Genomic DNA, 15791 nt, shown 5'->3' with positions numbered 1-15791 from the left:
AGAATGCAAGGTGGAAGATGCAGTGCGTTTTATGACCTACTCTCAGAAGTCATACTTCATCATTTCCACAATATCCTGTTGGTTGCAAAGGTCAGCCCTATGTTGTGAAGGAAGCAACTACACATGGGTGTGATTACCAGAAGGTTAGGATCGTTGAGAGCCATTTAGAGGCTGGCTACTGAACCATCTATTGAATTTTTTCTCTTTCAGTGACTATGTATTTGAAATTTTTAAGAGTTTTTTTTTTTTCTTTTCTTTTTTTTTTTTTTTGAAACAGAGTCTCACTCTGTTGCCTAGGCCTGAGTGCAGTGACTTGATCTCATCTCACTGCAGCCTTGACCTCCTGGGCTGAAGCGATCCTCCCACCTCAGTCTCCTGAGTAGCTGGGAATACAGGTGTGTGCCACCATGCCTGGCTAATTTTTGTATATCTATCTATCTATCTATCTATCTGTCTATCTATCTATCTATCTATCTATCTATCTATCTATATATATATATATTTTTTTTTTGGTAGAAGTGAGGTTTTTGTCATGTTGCCCAAGCTGGTCTCAAACTCCTGGGCTCAAGCCATCTATCTGCCTGCCTCAGCCTCCCAAAGTGTTGGGATTACAGGTGTGAGCCACGAAGCCTGGCGAAGACTTTAAACTGGTTTATTTTCCCGCCTGCCTGTTCTTGTTTAACACCTTCCTGCTGTTTTTCTTCTTTTTTTTTTCAATTCTTGTCCTTTAAAAAATAGATGTTATTCTCATTTCATCTCTTTGATAATCCTAAACATAAGAAATCTGAAGTCTTTCACATGGTGTTATCATTTTTATTTTACCAGACTAAATTGGTCTTTTGACCATTGATATTGTTATCTGTCTTTCTTAGTTTTCTTTGTACGGTTTGGAATTTGGGGTTGCAAGGCACTTTTTTTTTTTTTGGAGACAGTCTCACTGCACTTGAGTGCAGTGGTATGATCTGAGCTCACTGGCAACCTCTGCCTCCCAGGTTCAAGTGATTCTCCTGCTTCAGCCTCCCAAGTAGCTGGGACTACAGGCACGTGCCATCATGCCTGGATAATTTTTGTATTTTTAGTAGATACAGTGTTTGACCCTGTTGGCCAGGCTGGTCTCGAACTCCTGACCTCAAGTGATCCGCCCGCATTGGCCTCCCAAAGTGCTGGGATTACAGGTGTGAGCCACTGTGCCTGGCCTGCAAGGTACTTCTTAGAAAAATTTTTTGGTCAAGTTAATTGAGTACATATGTAAAAGTCACCCTTTTGGGTGTTTAGCTCAAAGAGTTTTGGCAAATATATACGATTCCATAACCACTACCACAATCAACATAAACACTATTTCCATCACCTCAGAAATTTCCCTCCTGCGCCTTTATAGGTCTATCTTCTTCTCAAACTCTAAGCCCTGGCAATCACTGATATAGTTTCCGGACCTTTAGTTTTGCCTATTTTAGAGCATCATATAGTATGACATAAGGTGTATAGTTTTTAGTGAATGGCCTCTATCATTTAGAATGCTTTTGAGTTCACCAGTGTTGTCTGTATCTATAGTTTGTTCCTGTTTATTGTACAGTAGTATTCCATTGTACGTGTGTACCATGATGTGTTTATCCATTCACTAGTTGATGGTCATTTGGGTTGTTTCCAGTTTTGGCAATTGTGAATACAGCTGCTATAAACATTCACATACAGGTGTTTGTATGTATATGTCTTTATTTCTCTTAAGTAAACACCTAGGAGTACGGTTCTAGGTCTATGGTAAACCTGTGTTTAACTTAAGAAACTGCTGAACTGTTTCTAAAGAGACTGTACCATTTGCATTCCTACCAGCAATGCTTGAGTGTTCTACTTGCTCTGCAGTTTTACCACCATTTGGCAAATTCAATCTTTGTAATTTTAGCCATGTTAATAGGTGTGTAGTTGTATTTCATTTTAGTTCTAATTTGCATGTCTCTAATGACTAATGATGTTGACCATCTTTTTATGTACTTAACTTGCCATCCATATTTATTTTTTGGTAAAGGGTCTGTCTAAATCCTTTTAGCATTTTTTTAAAATGGGGTTATTTGTATTCTTGAATTGTAAAAATTCTTTATATATTCTGGATACAAGTCTTTTATCAGATGTGTTTTGCACTAATTTTTCTAGTGTGTGGCTTAGTATCTCATTTTTCTTAATAGTGTGTTTTGAAAAACAGACACTTAAAATTGGTATAAAGTCCATTTTACCAAATTTTTTGGTTCATGCTTTTAGTATCCTTTCTGAAAAATCTTTGCCTAACACAGAATTACAAGGATTTTTTTCTAGTGTGGAAAAGGAACATGGTTTTTGTATATGATGCAAGATAATGGTTAAAGGAAATTTCTTCATGTGGCTATTTCTTCTAGTATCATTTGTTGAAAAGACTCTCTCCTCTCTCCTTTTAATTACCTGGACATCTTTTCATACTCACTAGGATGGCTGTAGTCAAAGAGATGGGCAATAATAACAGGCATTATATGAAAAAATTGAAGGTCTCATACATTGCTGGTGGAAATGTAAAATTGTGCAGCCACTGTGGAAAACAGTTGGGTAGTTCTTCAAAAAGTTAAATATAGAGTTATTATATGATCCAGAAGTTCTACTCCTAAATATATACCTAAGAAAATGGACAAGTCCACACAAAACTTTTACATGAATGTTCATAGCACCATTGATTATTGTTTATAATAGTCAAAAAGTGAAACAATGCAAAAGTTCATCAACTAACTGATGAATGGATAAACACAATTTGGTATAGCCATATAGTGGAATATCATTCAGGCATAAAAAAAATGAAGTACTAACATATGCTACGGCATGGATGGACCCTGAAAACACTGTGCTAAGTGAAAGAAGCCAGACACAGAAGGCCACATGTTATACGAATCCATTCATATGAAATATTCAGAATAGGCAAAATCATGGAAACAAAGTAGATTAGTGGTTGCAAAGGGATGTTGGGAGAGTACAATGGGGAATTACTGCTAATAGGTACAGGCTTTCTGTTTGAGGTGATGAAACTGTTCTGGAATTAAATGATGCTAATAGTTCCACAACTCTGTGAATATAGTAAAAAAACACTGAATTGTACACTTTAAAGTGGTTAATTTTGTGGCATGTGAATTACTTCTCAATTTTTAAAAAAGTTTGGAAAAATGGAAAAATACTGCCTGCTCTTTAACAAAACTACTATTAGCATTCTTTTTTGTTGTTGTTGTTGTTTTTTGAGATGAAGTCTGGCTCTGTCACCCAGGCTGGAATGTAGTGGTACGATCTCAGCTCACTGCAACCTCTGCCACCTGGGTTCAAGTGATTCTCCTGCCTCAGCCTCCCAGGTAGTTGGAATTACGTGCTCCCACCACCACTCCTGGCTAATTTTTGTGTTTTAATAGAGACAAGGTTTTACCATGTTGGCCAGATTGGTCTCAAATTCCTGACCTCGGGTAATCCACCCACCTTGTCCTCCCAAAGTGCTGGGAATATAGGCATGAGCCATCGCACCCGGCCACATTCTTATTTTTTAAATGTATAACTTAAAAAATTTATTTACATAAATGTAAATAGTTTAAATAAACTTGTTTCATTAAATATTAGATCATTTATCATTATCATGTTCTGTGTTATCCCCTAGTCTCTGTATTCATAATCATAAAGAGCTCAGTAAATAAATACTGATGATTTACTGATCAGTTCCCTTACTATTAGACATAGAGGCTACTTATAGTTTTCCATTAGTTTAAACAACATTGCAAATGAACTTCTTGTGTATATAACAGTTTTAAATAATTGCAATTCTTTCTTCTGGAAGGTTCTCTAAAGTACAATGAATGGGTCAGAGTAGAACTACAGGATCAAAACTTTTTGATTAAAGCCCAGCACAGTGGTACCTGTCTGTAGTCTCAGCTACTGGGAAGGCTGAGGAGGGAGGATCCCTTGAGCTCAGGAGCTGGAGACCAGCTTGGGCAACATAGTGAAACCCTATCCCCAAAACAACAACAATAATAAAACAACTCTTCAATTTGTGTTGCCACAGTTGTTACCCAAAGAGTTAATTAGCTTTGAGTCTGGCCAATTCCCTTGATACCCATCCCTGGTATTATGCACAAAGGTGGGGGAAGGGAAAAGGTGGTAACTGCTCTCTAACTTGAGAGAACTCTGGATGATCAAGGAGTAGGGAATGGTCAGCTGGTTGAGCTAAGCAGCAGTGCAGCAGAGAGCTCCAGGAATAGTCCGTTACTTGAACTTCCAAGGGCTTCTCAGTCCTCTTTGGTTGACTAAGGCCCCTACTTGGGCAAAGTTGAAGTTCATGGAGTTCCAGCAATCTGTTAACTTCCTTGAGAGACTAGACACTGGTTCAAATACCCAGACTCAAAGTAATCACCATACAAGCAGAGGCTATGAAAAGACAGTATACAAAAAATACTAGTAGCCAATAAACATGGAAAAAGGTATTCAGCCTCACTCATACTTAAAGAAATGCAAAGCAAAACAATGGGGGAATGACTGCCAATGGGTACAGGGTTTTTTTAGGGGGAGGGTGATAGAAATGTTCTGGAATTAGCAGTGATGGTTGCACAACTCTGTGAATATACTAAAAACCACTGAATTACACTGTTTTAAAAGGTGAATTTTATGGCATGTGTATTATATCTCGACTTTAAATAGTGGGAAAAAATAAATTAACCAAAAGACATTAACAAAATGATATAAGACATAAAGGAATAGCATGAATCATAATTAGAAAAAAATCAGAAATGAGGTGATAGAACTCAACAAAGAATTAGAAGTAGAAAAATATATTTTATAAACTAAGACTAAAGTAGAAGGAACAGAAGAATGGATAAACTCAACACATAATGCTTTAATGAGAAATGAAGGTGAAAAGGAAGAAATTTTTTTTTTTTTTTTTTTTTGAGATGGAGTCTTACTCTGTTGGCCCAGGCTAGAGTGCAGTGATGCAATCTCAGCTCACCGCAACCTCTGCCTCCTAGGTTTGAGTGATTCTCATGTCTCAGCCTCCCAGAAACTTTTAAACATCAAAATAAGGAAAGATAAAAAGGATTTGAAACAATGACTAGTACTGAAGATAAGCAAAGAAGATATAATATACAGATAAAAGAAGCCCCTGAAGAAAACAAGGGAATGAAACAAACAGTGTAATTTAAGAAACGTTTACAGAAACTTAAAAAAGCAAAATATTGCATATTGAAATAGTGGATCATGTGGCAGAGAACATCAACCTAGAATGACCTACTTCAAGGCATATTTTTCATCAAAATACTGGATGTTAAAGAAAAAGAAAACATTCTTTAGGTATTTAGGCAAAAACAAAAACATGACCTTTATATCATTAGGAGAATAAAATTATGTTGTTACACTGATAGTAATGTTTATGCCAGGAGAACATGGAATACCATGTTTCAGATATCAAGGAAAGCACATATGATCCAAGGATTTTGTGTTAAGCGGAACTGGCTTTCAAGTATAAAGCGCATAGCAAGCAGCTATTAGCAATTAAAAAACTCAGAAAATATTGTTCCCAGGAGTTTTCCCTAAGAAATTTAGAGAATGAGGTTCAGACAACTAGAGTAACTAGGGAGATTGTAGTATGTGATGGCTATATGATCTGACAATGAAGACAGAGTAAACCAATAAAAATTGAAAAAAATTGATTGCATATTTTAAAGTAAATTTCTGAACCCTATTTTGTTCTATTCATCTAATATGTCTGTTTGTATACAAATATCATTCTCTTGACTACTATTGCAATTTTATAAGTCTTGATGTCAGGTATTGTAAATATTCTAATTTTGTTATTTTTTTCTAAGTTGCTTAGGCTATTCTAGGTCCTGTGCATTTCTATACAAATTTCAGATTCTTCTTCTTAATTTGTGCAGAAAGGCCTGCTAGGATTTTGATTAAGACTGGGTGGAATCTATAGGTCAATTGGAAGAGAACTGACAATAATATCGACTCTTCTGACTCATAGTTTAACTCTCCATTTATTTAGCTCTTCTTTAATTTTCCTCATCAGTATATTGTGGTTTTCAGCATAGAAATATTGTGCTTATTTTGTTAGATTCATACCTAAGTATTTTATGGTCTTGATGCTTTTGTAAATGCTACTGTTTTTTAAATTCTAATTTCAATTATTTATTGCTCTTATTTTTTTTAACTTTTTTTTTTTTTTTTTTTTTTTTTGAGACGAAGTGTCGCTCTTGTCCCCCAGGCTGGAGTGTGATGGCGTAATCTCGGCTCACTGCAACCTCTGCCTCCTGGGTTCAAGTGATTCTCCTGCCTCTGCCCCCCACCAAGTAGCTGGGATTACAGGCACCTGCCACCACGCCCGGCTAATTTTTGTATTTTTAGTAAAGACTGGGTTTTACCATGTTGGCCAGGCTGGTCTAGAACTCCTGACCTCAGGTTATCCACCCACCTCGGCCTCCCAAAGTGCTGGGATTACAGGCGTGAGCCACCATGCCCGGCCATTTATTGCTGTTATGTAGAAATACAACAGATTTTTGTATATTGACCTTGTAGCCTATGACCTTAATAAACTAATTTATTAGTTCTTTTGTAGATTATTTGGGACTTTATGTGTAGATACTCATGTTATCTGTGAATAAATATTGCTTTACTTCTTCCTTTCCAGTATATATGCTTTTTATGTTTCTTTCTTCGCTATTACATTGGCTAGCACCTGCAGTAAAACCTTGAGTAGAAGTGGTAAAACGACATTCTTGTGGGGGAAAGCATTCAGTCTTTCCCATTAAGTATGATGTTAGTTATAGGTTTTTTTGTAGACACCTTTTATTAGGTATCAGAAATTCCTTATATTCTTAGTTTGTTAAGAGATTTTTATTGTGAATGGATGTTGAATTTTGTCAGATGATTTTTCTTCATCTATCGAAATGATATTTCTTTTCTAGCCACTTGACATGGTGAATTACATTGGTTTATTTTTCAAATGTTAAAACAACCTTGCATTCCTAGGATAAACCCCACTTAGTCATGACATATTATCTTTATTGTGTATATTTGGATTGGATTTGCTGATATTTTGTTAAAGATTTTTGCATCTGTATTCACAAGGATATTTGTCTAATCTTTTTCTGGTTTTGGCAATACTGGCCTTATAAAATATGTTAGGAAGCATTCCCTTCTCTTATGTTCTGGAAGAGTTTTTGTTGAGTTTCTATTCATTCTTCTATACATTTTTGGGTAGAATTCACAAGTGAAACCATCTAGTCCTGGAGTTTCCTTTGTGGGAAAGTTTTTAACTACAAGTGTGATTTATTTCATAGACTTTGGGCTATTAAGCTAACTTATTTCTTCTTAAATGAGCTTTGCTATTTTGTCCAATTTATGGGCAAGAAGTAGTTCATAATATTGTTATCTCATTAGCATCTGTGGGATCTGTGGTGATGTCTCCCGTTACATTACTGATATTGATAATTTGTGTCTTTTTTCTTTTTTGCTTTATTAGTCTGGTTAGAGAGTTATCAATTGTATTGATATTTTTAAAGAACCAGCTTTTGGTTTTATTGATTTTTCTCTATTTTTATGTTTTTAATTTTATTCATTTCTTCTCTAATCTTTATTATTAGTTTTTAAATTCTGTTGGCTTTAGGTTTAATTTGCTCTTCCTAATGAGTTTAATTCATTCAGACTCTTGCATTCCAGCTTATGCCCTCACTTCTCCACAGTGCAGCTGGAATCACAAAAGTCACTAATGACCTCCTAATTAGCAGTGGCATCATCACCAGTTGTTGCCTAGTTAGATGTCACTTCAGCATTTGAACCCTTTTTCTATGTACATTCATATATAGCCTCTCTAATTTCACAGGTTATTTGAAAATCTTCCTCTTGATTTTCTACTCATTCCCTCTAAGGGAGCAGAGTTACCTTTGATTGACTGTTGCCTACTATTTCTAATGCAAGGTTCTAACACCCATTTTTTTTTCCTCCCTGCCATTATTCTCTTACTTTTTTCAGCTCCATAAAACTCCCTCTGGTGCCTCATCATGTATGATACAAACTACTTTATCCATAATCCTGTCACCTAGATATAGACAACTCCTTGTCCTTGGTTTATGTAATTCCATAAAAACAGACACACATAAATTTTTTTAACAAAAATTTGATTGCAACATTCATTACTGCTTTGCAGTCCCTTTTCCCTCAATATATCATTTATGTATAATATCATTCTATATATAATTTACACTTATTTTTAAATATGTCATTTAAATCTTTTCATATATATTTAAAACTTTTTATTAGAGAGATTTTCAAACATACAAAAGTAAGCAGAATGTTATAATGGACCCTCCTGTACACATCACCCAGCTTTCATGGTTGTCAACTCAGGACCAATCCTGTTTCATCTGCACCCTGACCTACTTCTTTCCTCTTATGTTATATTGAGACGAGTCCCAAATATATCATTTTCTCCATCCATGTAAATTTGTAATGACTGTATAGTATCTAACTGTATGGATGTGCCATTATTTATATATTTAGATAATCCTGTTTTTGGACATTTGTGACTTTTAGTTTTATCATTCAAATTATAACACTACAACTGCTAGCATAATATTTTTAAATAAATGAGATACCACCAGCTTTTCACATTGCTTGAATATATTTTCTTGTTTTTATCCCTACAACATCCTGTAAAGTAGTCAGAACAGGTTATATTATCCACATTTCATACACAAGAATTTTAGAGTCCAGTGGCAAACTATTGGTAAATAGTAGAGTTTCCTAACTTAAAATTATTCATAAAAATAACACATATATATGGTAGAAATAGGCTGCTCAAAAAATTTCTATGTAAATATTCATTGAACACCTATTAAGTGTTAGATACTATGTTGGATGCTTTTCTGTTTATAAATGCTGTGAAATAAGTGTTGTATCATTTTACAGGTAGGGAGCGGAGACTCAGATAAGTTAAATAATGTACCCATCATCACATAGCTAGTATTGGAATCTGGGTTCAAATTTAGGTCTTGCCTTTAAGTTCAGCATTCTTTCCAGTTTTCCCTATATTAATATTTCAAGGATTACCTCCTTTTCATTAACAAAGCAAGTAACTTTTGAGCCTGATTCTGCCTTCAAGCAACTTTACAATGTAGTTGGGAAGATAGTACAGATAGGAAGTCAGTGCCATAGGAGCAGAAAAAAAGTTATTTGGCAGTGGTAAAAATAATGATACTGTTCTTCATATATGCATGGTACTTTAGGCATGACAGAGAGCTTTGTCATTTCATCAATAATTTGTAAGATACTAAATACCTACTATGTAGAAAGACCTGTATTAGTTATGTAACAGTGAAGCAAGCTGACTTTTGTCCTTCCTGTTATCACTAGAAACTAAACATTTGAGAAGGAGAAATCAGACAAGATATTTGCATAGTTCTCTTAAGAAAACTATTTTTTCACTAGCAAAATTTTGTGCATTCTTCTGTTTCTCCTCACAATCCTGACAATGTTCAAAATCCAGGCTAAGTAAGGCTCCAGAAAAACCAAATTTCCCTGAAAATAGAATATAGTTATATTGTAGAAGTGACAATTGTCAGCATATTGCCAGTAGTGGAAGAATGTGGTATTGGCATGTGTTTGCTAGTTGGTTTTTGGTTTAGGGAATATTCTAGAGACATCCCAAAGACATAATGCTTGTCCAGCTGCTTCTATATAGTGCCATAGTCTAAACAAGTAATTCAACAAAATGCTTTGAAACCACAATACTTGCTCATTAAACATTTGAAATATTTTCACAGAAATTACATATGAGGTACTGAGAATATACTTGCAGTTATTTACATATCCAAATATTTGAAACCTCTTCCAGAATCTAGATCCCTGTAATAAACTGCCTTTTAAAATGCTGCCACAGGGCTGGGTGCGGTGGGTCATGCCTGTAATCTCAGCACTTTGGGAGGCTGAGACAGGTGGATCACCTGAAGTCAGGAGTTCAAGACCAGCCTGACCAATATGGTGAAACGCCGTCTCTACTAAAAATAAAAAAATTAGCTGGGCGTGGTGGTGTGTACCTGTAGTCCCAGCTACTCAGGAGGCTGAGACAGGAGAATCACTTGAACCTGGGAGGCGGAGGTTGCAGTGAGCCGAAATTGTGCCACTGCACTCCAGCCTGGGTGACAAAGCAAGACTCCATTGAAAAAAAAAAAAAATGCTGCCATGTGGACAGGCAGTTAAATATGTGGCCATACATGGTGACAACAAATGTTCCACACCTTTATTATCCAGTAGAAATATGTAAGCTACATGTGTAACTTAAAATATTCTAATAGACACATTAATAAAATTAAAAAGCAGGTGAAATTAATTTTAATAGTATATTTTATTTAATGCAAAATATCCAAAACACTATTTCAATGTGGAGTCAATATAAAATATTACTAATGAGATGTTTTACATCTTCATACTGTTTTCTAATAATATATGAATTATTGAATGAAGTATGTATTTTACACTTACACTGTATCAGAATTTGGACTAGCCACATTTCAAGTGCTCTTGGACAGCACAGGTCTATTATTCTCCAGCCCTCAGTCATTTTCTGAACCAACTGGAGGCAAGAAAACGAGTGTGTCATTGAAATAGTGTCCAAATGCCCTGAGCCGGTACAGGCCATACATCATTACTTCCATCTTTTGGGGGGTCAGTCCATTGAAAGTAATAGCCATATCTGAACAGCAGCCTTCTACTACTTGCTGAGGGTTATTAGACAATGCCTCTTCAATAAGCTGTGCGATTGGTTTTGTATTAAATACATCTCTTCCTTCATAATCCTCTGCATTTTCTGCATGAACTCCTGCGTATTTCAGGCATATTGCCAGCTGCTTATCTTCAGATAACTTCCAAATCACACTTTGATCTGCACAGGTCTCAGAGTTGTCGAGAAGTCTGTTAAGTCTTTTCATCGACTCTCTACTTAAGACAATCCCTCCTTCCACAGTCACGTATTCGAGGTCTCCAGATATAACAGTGTGGCCCAGATAGAAGGGTTGGGATGCATCCCTTGTAAACAAAAGGTACTTTAAATTTTCAATGACAGCAAACGTAGTGGGAAGTGCAAGAAAGAACCAGTTGTAGTTGTCGCCATACTTTTCAAAGACGTATTTGTAAGTGGTCCTCATCTGTACCCACCTGTCATTGCTTTCTATATTGAACAAATTATCATTTTTAGTATCGTAGAGCTCTGCTTTGTCACAGTGCTTGGTCCAGGTCTCTTTCAGTACAGCCCAGTAACTCTCATCTTCGGATTCTCCAAAGATGATACAGAAAACACGAATACTTTTACTGCGCTCCACAAGTATCACTTTTGAAGTGTTTAAGAAATCGTTCCTGTTAGGCGGACGAAGGTGATGGTGCTCGTGGTCTTGAGTTTGACCTGTGTGTCGAATGTGAATTTGGCCAAACATAGTTATGAAAACCCAGGAAATGCTCCCAAGCAACATACCCTTAAAAAATGATGTCCCACTAGCGGAGACCATTTTCCAGGCGTTAGGACAGTGCGCCAGGGTCAAAGGCAGTCTGGGACCGGGTCCCGGGGTGCTGCGCCTTCCGGCGCTGGCGGCCGCGCTCCCGGTTGGGCCACTCTAGCTGCGGGAGGTTGCTTGTCGGTGGCGTAGAGAAGGGGGCGGGGCAAGAGCCGGACGCGGCGGCCACTGCGGATGCGGTCCGGGCTGCTGCGGGTGAGAGGTATACCAGGAGTTCTGCACGCCCGGCCTTCCAACCAACAATAAAGTTGAAGATGAGCAGAGATGAGTCACAGACGGCTCTAAAGTGGGCCAGACATCAGCACTGAGCCAAAAAGAATAAAATTGAGTTTTACCTCACGATTTGTGTATTCAGCCCCTGGTACAACACATCCCTTATGTTGATTAGCATGGGGTCCTTCTTAAGGCTTTTAAAATTCTCCTTATAATATTCGTTTTAGTATTTGTGTGTCTGTGTGTTTAATCAAAGAATCTCTTCTATACTCCCTCTATCAGTCTGTAAGAATGTAAAACTACCCAGAGTTTTTATTTAAACGTAGCACCCACGGAGTTCATGAGAACCCACCACTTCCTTGATGTCATTATGACTTTTTGATCAACCCGTCAAATAGGACATTTGAAGCCTTTCTTTCCTCTTAGATTTATTTCTTGTTCTTAATATATGTTAATCAGTAATTTTTAATTTACAATCCACTGAAGAAAATTCTATTGATGAATACTCTTGAGGTATATATATAGTCCTTGTATTAAAAGAATCAAAACTCTGGCATTTTGATCAACTTTTAAATATGCAAAGAGCCTTTAATGTGCTAACTGTATTTAACTCATCTCCAGTGAACTATTTTAAAATATCCAAACTGATGATGACATTGAGATTTTTAAAGCCTTTTTCAGAAAGGCTTATTTTTCAAAAATAAATTTTTGTATTTATATTTTCCCTCACTCTACAGATGCAACAGCTTGAGAGACAAGTTATTGATGCTGAACGTCAAGCAGAAAAAGCTTTTCAACAGGTAGAGTATAATTTTAGTTTAAATTTTTTTTTGCCTGTACTACTCACATAAAGATTGTTTTGCTCATAATGGAAAGGCAATTATCAGCCTGCCTCTACATCTTATCATTTTGACTGTTCATAGCTTGATCCATAAAGAAAATGGAGAATCTACTCTATTTTGTCCATTAACAAATTTTCAAAAGGAAAAAAAGGCTTCCATTAGGAAGTTTTATCTTACTTCTGAGAAAAATCAAATATGACTTTTATGGTAATACTAATTATATTTAAGTTTTGTATATAAATATATTCATAGCGGCTTTATTTGTAGTTATAAAGAGTTGGAAATAATATGAATGCCATATTATAGAAGAATGAAAAAGTAAACTCTATCAACTCCATGAAATATTAGACAACCATGAAAATAATTGTTTCTAAGGATATGCATTAATATGTAAAAATGCTTAGAGTTATATTAGGAAAAGTCAAACCTCAGAGTTAAAAAAAAGGCTGAGAGGAAACACCCCAAAATTTTAACAAATGTTTAAAATTGTTTGAATTATGGAATCAGGAATGATGTTTTCCCCTATTTTTTTTTTTTTTTTTTTTTGAGACGGAATCTTGCTCTGTGGCCCAGGCTGGAGTGCAGTGGCGCAATCTTGGCTCACTGCAACCTCCACCTCCCGGGTTCAAGAGATCCTCCTGCCTCAATCTCCTGAATAACTGGGATTACAGGTGCGCACCACCACATCCGGCTAATTTTTATATTATTAGTAGAGATGGGGTTTGTTGGCCAGGATGGCCTCAAACTCCTGACCTCAGGTGATCTGCCCACCTTGGCCTCCCAAAGTGCTGGGATTACAGGTGTGAGGTATCATGCCTGGCCACCTATATTTTCATACTTTGAGTTTTTTAATATAACTTTTATTTATTAAAATTTTTAAATTTTGTAATGACAGGGTCTCACTATGTTGTCCAGGATGATCTTGAACTCCTGGCTTCAAGTGATGCTCAGTGTCCCAAAGTGTTGGGATTACAGGTGTGAGCTCACTGTGCTCAGACAACTTTTATTATTTTTAAAAGATGTTTTGATAAGTCACATAACCCTTTCTGGGCCTTGCCAGCAGTAAAACGAGCAGTAAAATGATGAGTTTAGATGGGCCCACCCAGCCTTAAAGTTTAACGATTCTAAATCTATAGCTTCTCATTTCATGAAAAGACCTCAGTCATATTCAGTTTAATCAATGAGTTCCAGTGAGTTCTGGTGTTCTGCGGTGCTATGGAGTAATATGGTTAACTATAATTTATTGCATATTTACAAAAAGCTTAAAGAGCCAGCTTTCTATATTTTCGTAAAGCTAGAAGAGAGGATTTTGAATGTTCACAACACAAATAAATAGTAAATGTTTGAGGTGCTGGACATGCTAATTACCTTGATTTGATCATTACACATTGTATACACACATGGAAATATCCCTCTGTATCTCATAAATATGTACAATTATTATGTATCAACTAAAAACAAAAGAAAAAAAGGCTTAAATACAAAATTATTTCTCCTAAGAAGTGCATATGAAATTCCTTATGCTTCCTCTAAGTTTGTCATATTTCCTTCCTTCAACTTGAGTACTACCAAATCTTTTTCCTTTTTAATTTTTATTTTAGAAGGGTAAGGAGCCTGGCAACAAGGCTTTCCCCCTTGCTGCATTGCCGTTCTTTCCACTAATTCTGGAAGTTGCAGTGTCTGTTTCTTTAGTGGTTTGGCTTTCTGGCTGCTCAAAATTTAAGTCAAGTAAGCCTTCTGAAGGAAATTTATCACTTGTAAATCTTTCAGAAGGACCTCTATATGTGGCAGCTGTACCAAGTTTCTCATTCCAAGTTTCTCATTTTCTTGCCACTACCAATTATATCTCTCTTGATTGTATTTGCTTGACTTATTTGATTTCTTGTTCCATAGCATAATCACATCTTCCATTTGACAATTAGAATTTCTGTTTCTGCCTGGTTGAAATTTATGTCCAGGACCACTTTAGTTGCAATTATTTTTACTGCATACACTGGATTTCTAGTTTCCGTTACTGTTGTTCATATGCCAACTGGAAAAGCCACCTGTTCCCTCAGAATGCCAACTGGAATTCCTTCCTGACCATTATGATTCCAATCTACTGTTCCACTATTTGAATGCCAACCAACTCCAGAATTACTATGGTTGTGAAACCCAGTCAAGGAGTCTCCTGCAACACCCTAATGCCCCTCAGAACATCCTTTTGGTTCACCACTGTTCCTCAAAGAATGCAGAAAGCTGTTTCTCCATGTATTATTAAAGCGATCTTTTTTCCAATTACAATCCTCCTGTGGAGGTCCAGGGTGATGCCATGCTGGCTGACTGTAAGTCTGTCTGTGTTGGTGAGGAATTTGGTGTTCTCAGCTCCATTGGGGTCACCTGTCATCAGAATTTACTTCTTGGTTGCTACTGGAAGGTTCTTGTTGACTTTGTTCTTTCCTTTGTTTTATTAATTGAATGAGTTCCTTGTCAAAATAATCTTCTTCCTCTTCCTCTCATTTTCCATCATCTTCTCTTTCCTGGGCATCAACGTTATCTTTGTGCAGCTGGCCAGAAATGTGCTTTGCATATGCAGAAAGACCCACTTCTGTGGCCCCGCACCTTCGGCACTCATGACTAGTGCCTCTTTTTGGAGCTGTACACGATGTGACACAATATGCATTTTTGTCCTCCTGCTGTAGTGACCAGATCTGAATCACTCAACCAAACCCTCTTACTTCATCAGGCCACTGAGGGCCAGGCAAGGGAGCTCCCTGATGCCCCAGATACCCCATTCAGTTTTGGGTCTGAGAGCCTACTCTGGACCCTCTCCCCACCAGGCCCCATCACCCTCAATTTTTATTTTAGGTTCAGCAGATACATGAAAGATTTAATTTTATAGGGTAGAGTAAGTGCCTGATAGATTTCTAAATAAACCCAATGTAGCCTAATCTTTGATTTTCTTAATTATGCTTGAAAAGGAAATCTTACAACTTTATTAGGCAAGACTTTAAGCACATACAAGAGTAGAGAAAATAGTATAGTGAACCCCCATCACCCACTTCAACAATTAGTCAAGTCATGGCTCATCTATACCTCCACTCACTTCCCCTGCCCCCTCACACTGGACTATTTAGAAGCAAATCCCAGACATGGTATAGTTTCATCCATTATTATATACTATACTAATCTAAAACCAAACACTCTT

At 36.7% G+C, this 15791-nt stretch overlaps 2 protein-coding genes across 5 annotated transcripts in view; one reads left to right on the top strand and one right to left on the bottom strand.

Annotated features, from left to right (window-relative positions):
* The window catches only part of PLEKHH2 (pleckstrin homology, MyTH4 and FERM domain containing H2), a 130099-nt gene that overhangs the window by 24067 nt on the left and 90241 nt on the right, over nucleotides 1–15791 (top strand). For all 4 annotated transcript variants that reach the window (XR_010123107.1, XM_063648774.1, XM_054475166.2 and 1 more), the window contains exon 3: nucleotides 12500–12562. Coding sequence is in view for 3 of the 4 variants with exons in the window: in XM_063648774.1 (XP_063504844.1) it covers nucleotides 12500–12562 (63 nt within the window). In the remaining variant the exon portion in view is untranslated. The remainder of the gene's footprint in view (nucleotides 1–12499; nucleotides 12563–15791) is intronic.
* C1GALT1C1L (C1GALT1 specific chaperone 1 like) lies at nucleotides 10369–11650 on the bottom strand. Its single transcript, XM_054475180.1, has one exon. It carries the CDS (start codon nucleotides 11541–11543, stop codon nucleotides 10596–10598), a length of 948 nt encoding a protein of 315 aa, XP_054331155.1. The 5' UTR covers nucleotides 11544–11650; the 3' UTR covers nucleotides 10369–10595.

This window comes from Pongo pygmaeus, chromosome 12 (genome assembly GCF_028885625.2).
Source record: "Pongo pygmaeus isolate AG05252 chromosome 12, NHGRI_mPonPyg2-v2.0_pri, whole genome shotgun sequence".
Lineage (NCBI taxonomy): Eukaryota > Metazoa > Chordata > Mammalia > Primates > Hominidae > Pongo > Pongo pygmaeus.
Note: the sequence above shows the minus strand (reverse complement) of the source record. Positions and strands in the feature narration are given on the sequence as shown.